Source organism: Balaenoptera acutorostrata, chromosome 10, assembly GCF_949987535.1.
Source record: "Balaenoptera acutorostrata chromosome 10, mBalAcu1.1, whole genome shotgun sequence".
NCBI lineage: Eukaryota > Metazoa > Chordata > Mammalia > Artiodactyla > Balaenopteridae > Balaenoptera > Balaenoptera acutorostrata.
The window spans coordinates 48,328,261-48,342,840 of NC_080073.1; the positions used below are offsets into that span (position 1 = coordinate 48,328,261).

General features: G+C 47.3%; 1 protein-coding gene across 10 annotated transcripts in view; it reads right to left on the minus strand.

The window, feature by feature from the left end:
- Nucleotides 1–14,580, minus strand: part of LOC103008692 (exo/endonuclease G) — a 62,663-nt gene that overhangs the window by 29,813 nt on the left and 18,270 nt on the right. For 4 of the 10 annotated variants that reach the window (XR_009009386.1, XR_009009389.1, XR_009009388.1 and 1 more), the window contains exons 6-10: nucleotides 9,249–9,750; nucleotides 6,836–6,936; nucleotides 6,638–6,740; nucleotides 3,394–3,507; nucleotides 645–731 (exon numbers count right to left, since the gene is read on the minus strand). Coding sequence is in view for 1 of the 10 variants with exons in the window: in XM_007191460.3 (XP_007191522.1) it covers nucleotides 9,289–9,750 (462 nt within the window). In the remaining 9 variants the exon portion in view is untranslated. Of the gene's footprint in view, nucleotides 1–193; nucleotides 732–3,393; nucleotides 3,508–6,015; nucleotides 6,353–6,637; nucleotides 6,741–6,835; nucleotides 6,937–7,185; nucleotides 7,367–7,926; nucleotides 9,751–14,580 lie in introns of those variants that run through there. The other 6 variants (XR_009009387.1, XR_451875.2, XR_009009385.1 and 3 more) reach the window with 6 other exon arrangements.

Here is a 14,580-nt window from a genome sequence, read left to right on the forward strand (position 1 = left end):
ATTTATAGTCTTCTCTCCAGACAGGAGACAACGAGGAAATGACAAAAGCCAATAAGGCCAATAAATAAAGGGTAATGGAATAACCAGTACGGGCAGCCCATCCCCTGAGCCCCAGAGCCAGGAGCAGGGCCGAGCCCTCCCCCGTGTCTGTCTTGACTTCAGCCCCAGGCCCCAGGGACAGGTAACAGCCCCCATGGGGTTTTCAGCTGGAGCTCCAGCTGCGCAGGCCAAAAGCCCTGGCATCATCCCTACCTCCTCTCTCTCACACACCCCACATCCAATCCAGCAGGAAATCCTGCCGGCTCTGCCTTCAAAATATATTCCAAATCCGACCACTCCTCAACACCACCATTGCCATGCTGGTCTGAGCCACCAACGCCTCTTGCCTGGATTCTTACAAAGGCCTCCTGGTTGGTCCTTGGCCAGACCGTTCTCAACACAGCAGCCAGTGGCGTCTATTAAAAAGCAAGTTGCACAGAACCCCCGAGTGGCCCCCATCGCACTCAGAGAACAGCCTGAGCCCTCTGCAGCCCCCCAATGCACCCCGCTCCCCAGGGCCTGAGTCCGTCTACAACCCCGGCTCTTACTCCACTTCAGCCACACCAGCTCCTTGCTGGCTCCTGCCCAGGCCGTGCACGCCTCACCTGAGGGCTTCAGCAGTGGCTGTTCCCTCTCTGACACAGTCTTCCTCCAGAGAGTGCATGGCTCCCCTCTTTCCTCAGATGTCACTTCTGCAATGAGGCAACAATGACCATCGTACTTTCTATCCTCTCCAGCCACTGTTTCTATACTTAGATCACGTTCCATGGGGTATAATTTACACGTAACAAATTCACCCTTTTTATTTTTAAGATCTTAGCCCTTGTTTCTTTCTTTCTTTTTTAAAAATATTTATTCATTTTGCTGCGCTGGGTCTTAGTTGCCGTGTGTGGGATCTTTAGTTGTGGCATGCGAACTCTTAGTTGCAGCATGTGGGATCTAGTTCCCTGACCAGGGATCAAATCTGGGCCCCTTGCATTGGGAGCTTGGAGTCTTAGCCACTGGACCACGAGGGAAGTCCCAAAATTCACTCTTTTTAAATGCGCAGCGTGGTGAGTTTTGACAAATGTATAAGCAGTATAACCACCATCAAAATCAAGATATCAGGTATTTCCATCACGTCATCATGCTCCTTTGCATTCAACCCCTTTCCCAACCCCAGTCCCTGGAAACCACTGAGGTGTTTTCTGTTCCTATAGATCTACTTTTTCTGGAGAATTCATATAATGGAATAATATTGCACGTAGCCTTTGTGACTGGCTGCTGTCATTCAGCATAATGCATTTGAGCCTCATCCATGTTGCTGCCTGTGTTGGTTTGTTCCTTTTCATTGCTGAGAGGTACTCCATTAAATGAATGTACCATGGTTGGTTTTGCATTCAGTAGTTGATGGACTGGACATTTGGGTTGTTTACAGTTTTGCCATCAGGAATAAAGCTGCAGCTATCAACATTGTGTACTTGTGTTTGTGTGATCATATGTTTTTATCTCTTGGGTAGATGCCTAGAAATTTAGTTTCAGGGGACAACTAATCAGTTTCATCTGATTAGTGTATGTTTAACTCTATAAGAAGTTGTCAAATATTTTCCAAAGTGGTTGTTCATCATTCATTCCCACCAGCAATGAGAGTTCCAGTTGCTCCATATCCATGCCAACATTTGGAATTGTCTTTTTTTTTTTCCTTTAATTTTAGCCAATTGCGTGGGTGTATCCTGTAATTTTAATCTGCATTTCCCTGATGACTAATGATGACAAATGATGTTGAGCATCTTTTCATGTGCTTATTAGCCATTCCTATATCCTCTTTGGTGAAATGTCTGCTATTGTTTTTAAGGAGCTCTAAAGAAATGCTTTATATATTAATACATATGTCACCATCTGAAGGAGCAAAACTCCCTGTGCAGTGTGACAACATTCCATCGCTCTGCATGGGCTTGCTGTACCATCTGGAGAAACTGACCTCACTGTTCTAGTCTCCCTTTTCTCATCTGTAAAATGGGCATGACAATACTTAACCTCCTAGCGTAGTGTGAGGATAGTATAAACTAAAACACAAAAAATTTACAATAATCCCTAGTACACAGTAAGCACTTAATAAATATCCAGCATGATAATGATGAGCATGATTACCAGCCCCCATGTGACTTGTTCATGCCAATCCCATTTCCCTCTCCCAGAGCCCTGTGTTTTCATCTGTAAATGGTTAGGGACAATCTCTAAGTCCCTTCCACAGTAACATCCACTGATTTCCTGAACTGCTCTCTGTTTACTGACACACCCCTCACAGGTCCCTTCCTCCACCCAGGAGCACCCCCGATAGCCACCCACCCCCGGGACACGAGTTACACACACAAGGCAGCAGAAAGCCCCCCCAGCCCGTCCCTCCTGACGCGCAGAATGGCCTAGGCCCCAGCTCCTCAGTCACCAATGAGAGGGACCATGAGAAGCCGGAAGGACCGGAGGGGACAGTGACGACTGAGGAAGAGCTGGGAAGGGCAGATGGCGCCAGGCAAGACCCAGGAAAGTGGGGGGTAGTGTGGCCTTTCGGGGACCCCATCCCCTGCCCCGCAGTGGCCCCGCATGCCCTCCTCTCCCTCCACGCCCTCTCCCTGGCTCAGCTCCACAGCTCGGGGTGGACCAGGCCCTCCGTCAGCCACACCCTCCCCCCACCTGACCTCTGGGGGAAGCTGGATCCCCAAGGGAGCCCCTCCCTGGGGCTGTGGGGCAGGGAGGACAGGAGTGTCGGGAAATCAGTCCACACAGACCTGGGCCTGCTGCCAGGGCGCCACAGGGAGCAGGAGGAGGTGATGAGAGAAGGGGGCTGGCCAGCAGGGCCCAGGCCACTGGCAGGACGGGCCACAGGTGGCGACTGGGGAGCTGAGGGACAGGGAGGCTGGGAGAGTGGAGGGCGTCACAGGGGCTGGGGGCCTGGGGGTTCTAGATGCCCAGAGCAGGGAGACTAGCAGAGGCCAGAGGAATGGCTGGGTCGGGGGGCTGAAGCTCTGGCCTTCCCACCCCCAGTCCTCCACTTCCACTAAGCGGGCTCTTTACGCCCACTGTCAGCTCCTCGATTACGGGCAGCCCGCCCAGCCCTCGCCACCCACCTGCTGCAGAGCCCCCCGTGCCAATTTCTCTGCTCCTGTGTCCCAGCTGAAGACCACCTGGCCCCACATGTCTCCTTCCCGCCAGCCCCAGCTGCTGTGTGACCACCCTCCTCCTCCTGTAGAGACTCTGACGTCTGCAGGATAAATAAAAACGGAGCAGTGGGGCCACAGCCTGGCCTGCGGGCCTGACGGCAGCGGGACTCCCCAGGCGCGAGTGACAGGAGGCCCCGGAGCCAAAGGGATCCCTTACCTCACTCCCTCACTCCTGCTAAGTGATGTCAGCCTACACACGGGACCAGCTGGGGAAACCGAGGCATCTGTCCATTCTTCCTTTAGCAAACATGTGCTGAACATCTCCCAGGTTCTGGAGTTAAAAAAATGAGCACAAACAGAGGAGTCCCATGCCCTCATGGAACTCACGGTCATCCCAGGGAGACAGACATTAACCTCAAAATCCACAAACCAGGGCTCTTTATAATTACAAAACGGAGAGGGGGTGGGGTGGGACAAAGTACAATGAGTACGAATATCCAGGGGCGGCATCAGGGAAGACCTCTGATGAAGACATGGCATTTGTGTTGACTGAGGTGGGTGTTGCCAGGCAGAGAGGGGGAAGGGTCGCAGCCTGGTCCAGAAGGGAAAGATGGCCCACGTGGCTGGCATGGGAGTGAGGGGGAGCCAGGAGCGGAGTGTGGACGTGACCCAGGGGCACACAAAGAGGTGCCTTCTTGTACATGCTTTTTTATTATTTGCGGGGAGGGGCACGGTTGCCATCTGGGTTTGTACTTTAGAAAGATCCCACCTCTTGCTATGAGGGAAAGATCTGTGGGGCATAAGAATAGATGAGGGGAAACAGGTCAGGTGGTCTCTGTAGGGAGAGATGACGGGGCTTGGACTTGGATGGGGACAGTGGAGGGTGAGAAACTTGGGAGCAATTTTGGATGCAAAATTGGGGGACAGAGCACCCAAGAGTGGGTGGAGGCGCCTCTGGTCTCTGACTAGGACAAGGAAGATGCCACGAGAGTCAAGAGGCCTCCTCAAGGCCACCTCCTTGGCTGGCCCTCAGGCCTCCTACATGTGGCCCAAAGAGTACTTGGCAAGCAGGATGGATGATTCATTGGGGACCTATTCTATTTAATAATTAATTCTCCACTATGGAGAAGAGTATGAAGGCTCCTTTAAAAACTAAAAATACAGCTACCATATGATCCAGCAATCCCACTCCTGGGCATATATCCAGAGAAAACTCTAATTCGAAAAGATACATGCACCCCAATGTTCAATGCAACACTATTCACAATAGCCAAGATATGGAAGCAACCTAAATGCCCATCAACAGATGAATGGATAAAGAAGATGTGGTACATACAGACAATGGACTACTACTCAGCCATAAAAAAGAACAAAATAATGCCATTTGCAGTAACATGGCTGCAACTAGAGATTATCATACTAAGTTAAGTCAGACAGAGAAACATACCATATGATATCACTTATATGTGGAATCTAAAATATGACACAGATGAACCTACGAAACAGAAACAGAATCACGGACATAGAGAATAGACCTGTGGTTGCCAAGGGGGAGGGGGTTGGGGGAGGGATGGAGTGGGAGGTTGGGGTTAGCAGACATAAGCTATTATATATAGAATGGATAAACAACAAGGTCTACTGTATAGCACAGAGAAGTATATTCAATATCCTATGATAAACCATAATGGAGGGCTTCCCTGGTGGCGCAGTGGTTAAGAATCCACCTGCCAATGCAGGGGACACGAGTTTGAGCCCTGGTCCGGGAAGATCCCACATGCCACGGAGCAACTAAGCCTGTGTGCCACAACTACTGAGCCTGCACTCTAGAGCCTGCGAGCCACAACTACTGAGCCCATGTGCTACAACTACTGAAGCCCACGCACCTAGACCCTGTGCTCTGCAACAAGAGAAGCCACCGCAATGAGAAGCCCGTGCTCCACAACGAAGAGTAGCCCCCGCTCGCCCCAACTATAGAAAGCCCGTGTGCAGCAACGAAGACCCAATGCAGTCAAAAATAAATTAAATAAATTTTTTTAAAAACCCATAATGGAAAAGAATATAAAAAAAGAATGTATATATGTGTGTAACTGAATCACTGTGCTGTACAGCAGAAATACAACATTGTAAATCAACTATACTTCAATTAAAAAAAAATAAAGTAAAAAAACAACAAAAAAAGTGAAGTGCTGTGTCTACAACTTACTTTTTTTTAGACAATGATTTACTTTTAAATGGTTCAAGAAAAGAACACCAATGAGACACAATAGACATAAGCTATTATATATAGAATGGATAAACAACAAGGTCTACTGTATAGCACAGAGAAGTATATTCAATATCCTATGATAAACTTTTCAACTTTTCTGAAAGCTTGAAATTATTCAAAATAAGATTGGGGGGGGGGGCGGATTAAACTCCCTAGGCTACTCTGACGTGAGCCAAACATGAGGCGCACTGGACAAGATGACCCCTCCTGGGGCTTCCCTGGTGGTGCAGTGGTTGAGAATCTGCCTGCTAATGCAGGGGACACGGGTTCGAGCCCTGGTCTGGGAAGATCCCACATGCCACGGAGCAGCTGGGCCCGTGAGCCACAGCTACTGAGCCTGCGCGTCTGGAGCCTGTGCCCCGCAACGGGAGGGGCCGCGATAGTGAAAGGCCCGCGCACCGCGATGAAGAGTGGTCCCCGCACCGCGATGAAGAGTGGCCCCCGCTTGCCGCAACTAGAGAAAGCCCTCGCACGAACCGAAGACCCAACACAGCCAAAAATAAATAAATAAATAAATAAAATAAAGTAGCTATAAAAAAATTAAAAAAAAAAAAAAAAAAAGATGACCCCTCCTGTCCCATCTAGCCTGAGAGCCTGCTGACTGAGGCTCTGTGTTCGGACGAGGTCCCAGCAGTGTGGCATTAGGCCACATTGACCCCTAGAGGTGCTGTGCACTCAGAGGGGACCAGTCCTTGGCCGAATTGTCAAGTTCAAGAACATGGAAAAGAAGCCCATCCAAGCACCCCATGTCCCCTGCCCCAAATTATACAGAGTGTGGTACATCCCACTTGGCCCTCTGATGACCTGAGGGTTGGTCCCTGGAGGTGGGGCTGGACTGGAAAAGCAGCACTGGATCCCCTGATAGACCATCTCCATGACGACATCCAGAAAAGCAGGCCGGATGGAGAGGCTGGGCATGGAGGTGGGCAAGAGCAGGGGTTCCGTGGTCGATGTGATGCCACCCCTGACCAGCTCCACCAGAATGAATTAGAGGCTCAGGGAGGACAGTGAGGGCCCAGAAAGGGGAAGGGCACACAGGGTGGACATGGGAGGGAGTTAGCAGGGAACAGAACAGCAGACCCTGGAGTTGCGGATGGGCTGCTGACAGGAAATTTGAGATTTGTCATGTTAACGCCAATGACATTTATGGACTCACGATCAAGGCAGGGAACACAGGCGACATGGTAGTACTCACAGTCACTCCAAGAGCAGGGCTGAGGGCTGAGCCCAGCTCTGTAGGAAGCCATTCATTCCCTTGAGATCAGACTCTGTATCTCCTGCTGGCTCTATCCTAAGTCCTGAAGGAGGGACGGAGGTTTTCAGTCGTTTGAAGATGGAGGCACAAGGGCAGAAATATTAACAGGTATTTAAGGGGCTAGCACACCCATCCTACCTTTGCCACGTGTGTAAGGCCCCCCTTTGCTGCATACGATATAGGCGAAATAGTCTCAATCCATAGACCAAAGGGCCTGAAGTCTCGAAATAAAGATGTTACTGCAGGTGGAGAGAAATTAGGGAGTGAGTCTCTCGCCCCCAGAGGCGGGTCCCAGCAGCAGAGCCCCCGAAGCCTGATCCTTCTCCCTCGGCAGCCTCCCTCAGACCAGGGGCTCCCTGAGCATAAACAGAGTGGAAGGCAGAGTCCCAGGTGCAGCCTGAGACCGCGGCAGGACCCGGAGAGGGCCCGGCTGGATGGTGATTGGCTCAGGTCAGTAATGAGGTGCTTCTTTGACCAGAGGGACACACCTGATGCTGGGGGGAGGCCTAGGGCTCTGCTGCGTCTGAGTCCAAGTACTCAACAGTCCCGCGGGGGAGGCGGAAGTGATCTGATCCAGAGGAAAGTCCTGAGCTCTACCCAGTGTTTACATTTCAGTTTGTTTTGGAGGGACTCTTAGTGGAAGTGTTGAGACAACAATTCAAGTATCACCTGTTGGTATACCAACAAAACTTTTACATATAATAATGAGGATTGGGAGACTGCATTTTTTTTTTATTATAAGTAGTTATCTCTTTTTCACAATGACTAGGTAGCATTTTTCATAGGAACTAAAAATGTGTTAAGACACTTTAATTTACTGATCTAAAAATCAAGACTTTCTACCATCGAGGTGGAGGCACAGGAGTGAGAACAGCATGGGAATAACCCCAAGGCTGCTGGCAATTCAGCTCAGAGGAGAACGTAGTGACAGGCCCCGGGGACAGCGGACGGGGACTCACCTCTGGAGACGGGCGGTAGGACCCCTCCCACAGAGCCGCCCTCGGGCTCCTGGAAAAACACCCAGACCCCACTGTCACCTCTCCAACAAGGAGAGAAAGTAACAGATATTTTTGGTCACAGTGACATTTTGGCTCTTTCTCCCTGAGAAGAAAAAGACTGGCACAAGCTAATTGGGGAACAGTGTGATAAAACAGGCCGGTATTAATCGGGCTGAAGTGTTCTGACCCCCAACTTCTTTCTTGTTTACCCAAATAAAGCAGAACAAGATGAACCATTCTCATCTTACCTTTATCTTAACACCTTGGCATTTCTGTTAGAGACAAACACAAAAACACCACAAAAACTGTTCCGGTAACACCACTTGGAAAGACAGTACTGACAGGACACAGTCAGACAAGTTCCTATGCTCTATTTGACGACATTTTACTGCCTGCACTTATGACAGCCCATGAAAAGATTTCACGTAAACCCAAATCTAGAGATCTGGCTCAGAAAAACAGCCACTCTTTCCCCCAGAGGTAACTGTCTTTGGGTCTTTGGGCCAACCAGGTAGACAGGCAGGCACAAAGGCGAGCAAGCCATGAGCTGGTGAATCTGCGGGCAGAGATTCACAAAAAGCCCATCTGGAAAGCAAGGAACACATCAATTCGGCACCAGCCAGTCACTAGAAGAATTGCATTTCTGAAGGCAAGTAGGGACTCAGATAAACCCCATAAAGCACTGTCCTCTAACGTTCAAATACCTGTGATTGTTTCTTCCCAAAGAACTAAGGAGAGTTCAAGTCAGAGAACATTAAAGTCCCTATGGCTCGACTGCAGACAGGAAACCAGAGCCCTCTTACCAAGCAGGCCCCAGGATCACAGACACCCACAGAAGTATGTCTTTGAGCCTCTGTGTCAGGGAAGATTTTAATGTACCCCATGTTATATGCCTCATTCCTTGTGGATTACTTCTTTGGGAAGATGAGCCTTGGGCAAAATACTTCAGCTCTCTAAGCCTCAATTTCCTCATGGGTAAAATGAGGATAGTGGTATTTCCCTCAGAGGGTAGTTGTAGGATAGTACATGTAAAGCACTTAGCTTAGTATACAGAACACACTAAGTGAGCAGAAAATGCAGTTGTTGAGTGCTTTTGCATAACAGAAGAGGAGGAACAGCAGGTCCATGAGAGGAGGAACAAGAAACAAATATATAATACATGTGGTCAGGATAATTCATAGAGGTTATCTAAAAGCCATCTCTAAGACCAACTCAAGTCCAAGGGAAAGAAAACGTACAATCTTGGGTTCCAAGAAGGCTGAGCAGATAAATCAGACACTGTACAATTTGGAGGCAGAAAATATAACGCCTTCACATACAATACATCCAGAGGGACACGCACACAGCGTCATCCCGCAGACACAGCCCTCCTGTTAACTTGACACAAGACCAGCCCGCGATCTGCAGGCGTTAACAGTTTCCTTAGTTTCCCACGTCAAATAAAATACCAACCAAAACATCTGACATCTTTTGATGAGAAATTTAGTCTAAAATTTAGGATTCCATCATTTTAAAACAAAGCCACTAAAATACAGTATCTGAAGAGGCCGCACCTGCTTCATTACAGATGACATCACGCTTCTGAGACGTGAACTACGAGGACTTTCCCTCCAGGACTCCTGACTGCTCTTGAGCTTTAAGTTCTTCCAGTTTCTTCTCGTAGCGAGTCATGAACTCCTCATCAGGTTCAATGCCTGCGTTCTGCAAATTTTCCATGACCTTTTCCAGTCTGCGTACCGATCGGGCTCCTTCAATCTTTCTTGTGCTCAGGTACAGAGTGAACTCCCTGAAATCCAGGAGCTTACAGGTGTCCACCGAGCAGATGTTCTTGATGTCTCTAGTCCTATCCAGATGAGGGAAAAACACCAGTCCTGACAACTTCTCCAGCTCCTGCAGGCTCACCTGGAACTCACTTAATTGGGGCTGGAAGCCAATGGCCTTGTTGGGCACCACGAAGGCCCCTAGTGCCAGGGGCTCAGCAGACCTCGGGCTTCTGCGCGCCAGGATCACCTTGTAGAGGTGGGAGGGCACCGCCACATTGTCCTCGCCAATCACCTAAAAGCAAAGCAGCCATATTTGCAATGCTAATCTGCACTAGCAGGTCCCAAATTTTTCCTGAAAAGCTTTAAGATGCATTTCTGAAAATGTACTTACAAACTTCCCCACCCCACCCCCAGTGGATTTAAATTCAGCTGCCAAAGGTAATAATAAACCAAGACACAGATTCACAGAGAAGATGAGCATTTAACAGGTAGATTCTGATCGTCTTTAAAGCAATGCCACCCCAAAGAGCAGGGGTCCCATTCTCTGCTCCGTCTGTAGGACAAAGGGATGTCAGGAGTGAGTCCTGGGTTTTTTAATGGACAAGAAAAACTGTCACCTTCTCTCTGTCTCATAATCAGAACTTCTGGTGCTCCTAACATTCAAAGGTCAAAACGGCCAGCTTGGGGAACTCCCAGCTCTAGAAATAAAAATATGGCCTTAGTTTACCAAATTCACTAGGGAGCTAAACAAACAGCCTTTCAAGAAGCACCCAGACACACCACATCAGTATTACCATCTCCAGTATCACCTAGACTGTGGCTCATTTTTTAAATTACATTAGGTAAATGTAAATGCTGTTTGCTCAGAGTTCTGCACACTCTTGGGTCTGCTATCAAACACAGAACTTCTGAATGTGTCATCAAATCAAACACTTTGGAAAGGTATCCACACAACGAAAAAGCCAGAGCCAGGGTCAGGCCTGAAAACAACTTGGTTGCCTGTGGAGGTTGGCTGCAATAATGAAATAACACTGTTATGAAACCTTTTCAAATTTCCTTCCAATTGGCTTAGAAGCCATTATCTGTTTTCTGGAAAAGAAAAAAAATGAACGTCCACTTCCTTAATGGTCTCCAATAAAATGACACAATCCAACTACAATAAGCTTGGGGTACTACTGCTCCTCCCGGGCCCGCCCTTCCTCGGCAAGAGGCCTCCCTCCCAGGCCAAACCCGCTTGCTGTGGGAGGCCCCCCTGGGAGCCCCGATAAGGCAGAGGGATGAGAGCTACAGAGGATTCTCTTCTGCTTTTCCCAAGCTCCTACCTACACGGCGCACAGCCTAACAACTCCGAGGCCATCTGCTGCCTAACACGCAGGGAAGTCCCACCGCCAAGGCCAACTGCAGGGCTGCGGGGAAGACCCATCATTCCACAGGAATGATCTCTCTAACTGCCTTGGAAGTTAGTGAAAGTGGTTGGTCAGGGTGCAGTTTAGAGTAAGGTTTATGAAACTACACAACCCCCTCCAGCAAGTCATTTATGCGGCTGGGAAAATAAACATGCCCTTCAAGACAAAAAACATACTGAAAGTGAACGCGATGGAGGGTCACAACTAGCCCACAGATCACCAACAGATGTTAACTCAACACTGCAACTCAGAGGTCCTGTGCCCGGCACTGCTGGAAATACCGAAAGGAATAAGCTTTAAAGTAAATGCAGCTGGTGCTGCTCTCAAGAAGCTTCCCATCCAGGAGAGGAGACAACACCCACAGCCTTCACTGCAGGCAAAATGTGGTGAGACGCCGATACAGAGCAGCAGCAGCGCTGAGGGTGCGGCTGCAGCTGAGCCACAGTTTACAAGGTGGAGGGGGGGTGGGGGGAGGTTAAATGGGCTTCAGGTGGTCCAGGCACTAACTAGCTGGGGAGCCAACAGTTAAGCAAATCCTTGGTGCCCCCTGGTGGACACCCTCCATCACTGCAGCACAGATCTCAGACTCCAAGGGTCAGGAGACCAGTCACTTGATTATTTTCTCTCCTCATGGACTCTGTCTACAAATGACAACTCTCAAAAATAATTAATTGGTTAGGCCATGTGCTGCCAACCAGAGCTTCTAACCAGGTTTATTAAATTCCAGCCAAAAGTAAAGAAGCTTGGCATTTTAAGATTCATGGCTTTACCTCATGGAAATGTACCATTTCTATTAGATTTTCAAAAACTCTCACATAGCTAGAGGACCTCTAATATTACTTTTGAGAAACCTCATGGACACAGAAATTCCTACTATGAACCACAAAGTGTGACTCTTCCACCCATGACGGTCTCACAATATTTCAACAAAGGGGCCATAAAACACTATTCCCAGAAATAAAGAGAATAATGGAAACCTTAGCCACTATCTATCTTCTCTGACTCAGTCTGCTTTGTTTTCAGGAAGTAAATGTCTTTAATCTGCCTAATATCGGAACCAGTCCTATTTGGAAATTCAGAAACCTCATTGTTTCTTCCTTGAATTTAAAACTTAAAAACAAAAAAATCCTGAAATATTTTAAAGCTATCTTCTCTGTAAACAACTCAACCTACGTAATAAATTCTTCCCACTTTCAGGAAAACTGGAAGACTTTCAGAAAATGTTTCTAGAAACTAGGGTACTGAAGCAGAATGGTTCAGCAGATTGAAACCCCATAGACCTGAGGCTTTGCATGAAGTTGCAAGTCACAGCCACTGGTATCTTCTTTTTTCATTCATAAAATGGGTAATAACAATCCCCAAGCTGTCTATCTCATAGAATAGTTCTGAAGATACAAAGACACGTTAAAAAAAAAAAAAAAAAAAGATTTTGAAATCTGCAAGGCCTATGTAAAAAAGCTATTTTTGTAGTGGATGTCATTCAAAAGAAAGAAATGCAATTGCATTGGTACAAAAGATGGTTCTGCAGAGGGACAGTGGGGAAACATGCGATCAAGCAAAATTAGACCAGTTCAAGGTGGACAATAGGGTTTCAGGAGAAGATAACAGGTTGGACCCAAATGATGCCCTAAACAAAGGACTCGAGGGCTTAACGTGAACCAAGTCTTTAGTATCAGTAAATCAGCAATAATCCTTTTCATATAATATTTAGGTATAAAAATACTTTACAAAGGAAATCCTTGCTGCTATTAAATTACCAAACAGCACTCAACTCTTGTCAAGGCTGTAACAAAAGCTGGGAATCAACTGGGAGTGACTAGAAAATACAATATATATAACAATCATAAAGCTGGCACTCGCTCGTGACCTGAAATTAGTTTCCGTACATGCTGACCTGCGCTCATTCCCTCCTATCCAAGAGACAGAGATGACAATTTGCTCCCCCATCCCACCCCCAGCTCCACACACACAGAGCTGGGCCTTCATGCTGACTCAGTGCCAGAAGACACTGGCCGCAAACAACACCCAGGCTAAGCCTGCCCTCTGTCATGTCATATCTGCAGCAACTGTGCCTTAAGTGAAATAGCAAGCAGCGTCGTGAGGAAAAAATATGTACCTGCAAGACTCAGATAGATGTAATGTATCTGGTTACGTTCCCCTGGTAAGACAAAAGAAAAAGAAATTCCAAAAATAAAACTGTTGGACACATCAAGAGATGAAGCCCTTAAAATAAGGGTCATGCCAATCAAGTGAAAGAAAGAGACCATGACAGTGTGATAAACAGGGAATCTCTACGTGAGAGGCTGGAGGAACAAAAAGGGAGGGAGTCACAGGGGTGGGGAGTCAACAGGGGTGTGGCAGCCCCGTGTGGTACCTGTGCTACCTCTGCGGGAGCTCAAACCCTGGGAGATGGTGCTTCTCACACGGGGCACCCACCCGGCGCAGAGGTGGGAGATGCCAAGCCAGTGAAACAAGCACAGCTTCCCAGACTCTCAATTCTACTAGGCAATTTAGGATGGGGGTGAGGAAATACTTAACACATAAAAGAATTTATTTCAATTAAAACAAATAGATATGGAAATGAAGATTGCATAAAGATAAAAGAGGAGATTTCAAAAAAACATTCCTGATCACTACAGCTGATGCCCCAAGATCCCTGGAAGCATACTTTCGATTTCCTCCCCACTCCAGGAGTTGTGGAAGTTTGGAAAATAATGCTGTAGAAGGAAAACACAGACTGTTAAGTACTTCTAACATCACCACCACCACCACTACCGAATTGTCAAATCTGAAGCTCACTTTCTTGCCAGGTCAATTATAATGTTCAGGCCAGGCTCTTCAGGTATGTTTCACTTGTCTTGATTCAATCTTTTCTAGAAATAGGCACATGGATGACCTAAGCTATAATAAAGGGGGTGATTCTAATTAGAGCTGTCAGATGACTCACTCTGATAAAATCACTGCTACCAATCTTCCCTCAGGCTCACATTCACTCAAGTCCTATGATGCTGTGATTCTTTCCTACACATTCTAGCAGACGTTTCTGCCTGGTTATAAGGAATCCTCCTCTTGGCCCATTTTCTGCTCTTATTTTTGCAGGCTAGTAAATATCACTTGTAACTGCTCTCCATCCACATCATTTTTTACCTCCTGGCCTTAAGCTTCTATATATGAAGAGCACAGCAATCCCTTCACTGTCGACTTTTGAGAGCTTAAAGAAAAATACTACGAATGACTGGCAATTCTCATACAAGTAGAGAGAGCCACCTTTGGATTTCCCCCTTGACAATTACTAGCAATGTGACTTGGACATGACCCCTCAAAACCTCAATTTCCTTGCCTATAAAAGAAGATAACCACTGCTTGTTTGTAAGAGCTGTTTGTGAGGACTGACTGGGATAGCATGAACAAAGCTACCTACATACTGGGTGGTGTATATGGCCCTCGATAAATACCAGCTCATCTGCTTCACTTCCTCCAAAGTATACACATATATGCTTCATTACGTAGATAGAAAAGTAAATTAATACCTCATTTTTATCAGCTACATCCTCCTAAAATAAGGTTCAGAGTATAGTTGTAAACAAGAAGTAAATACTAAATGGATGGATTTAAGAAAACAAAACACGAATTGCCACACATAACTGCAAGATATTCCCCGGGAAACAGGAATTCATGATTCAAATACATATTAAGTCCTTGAGAGGAAAAGACCC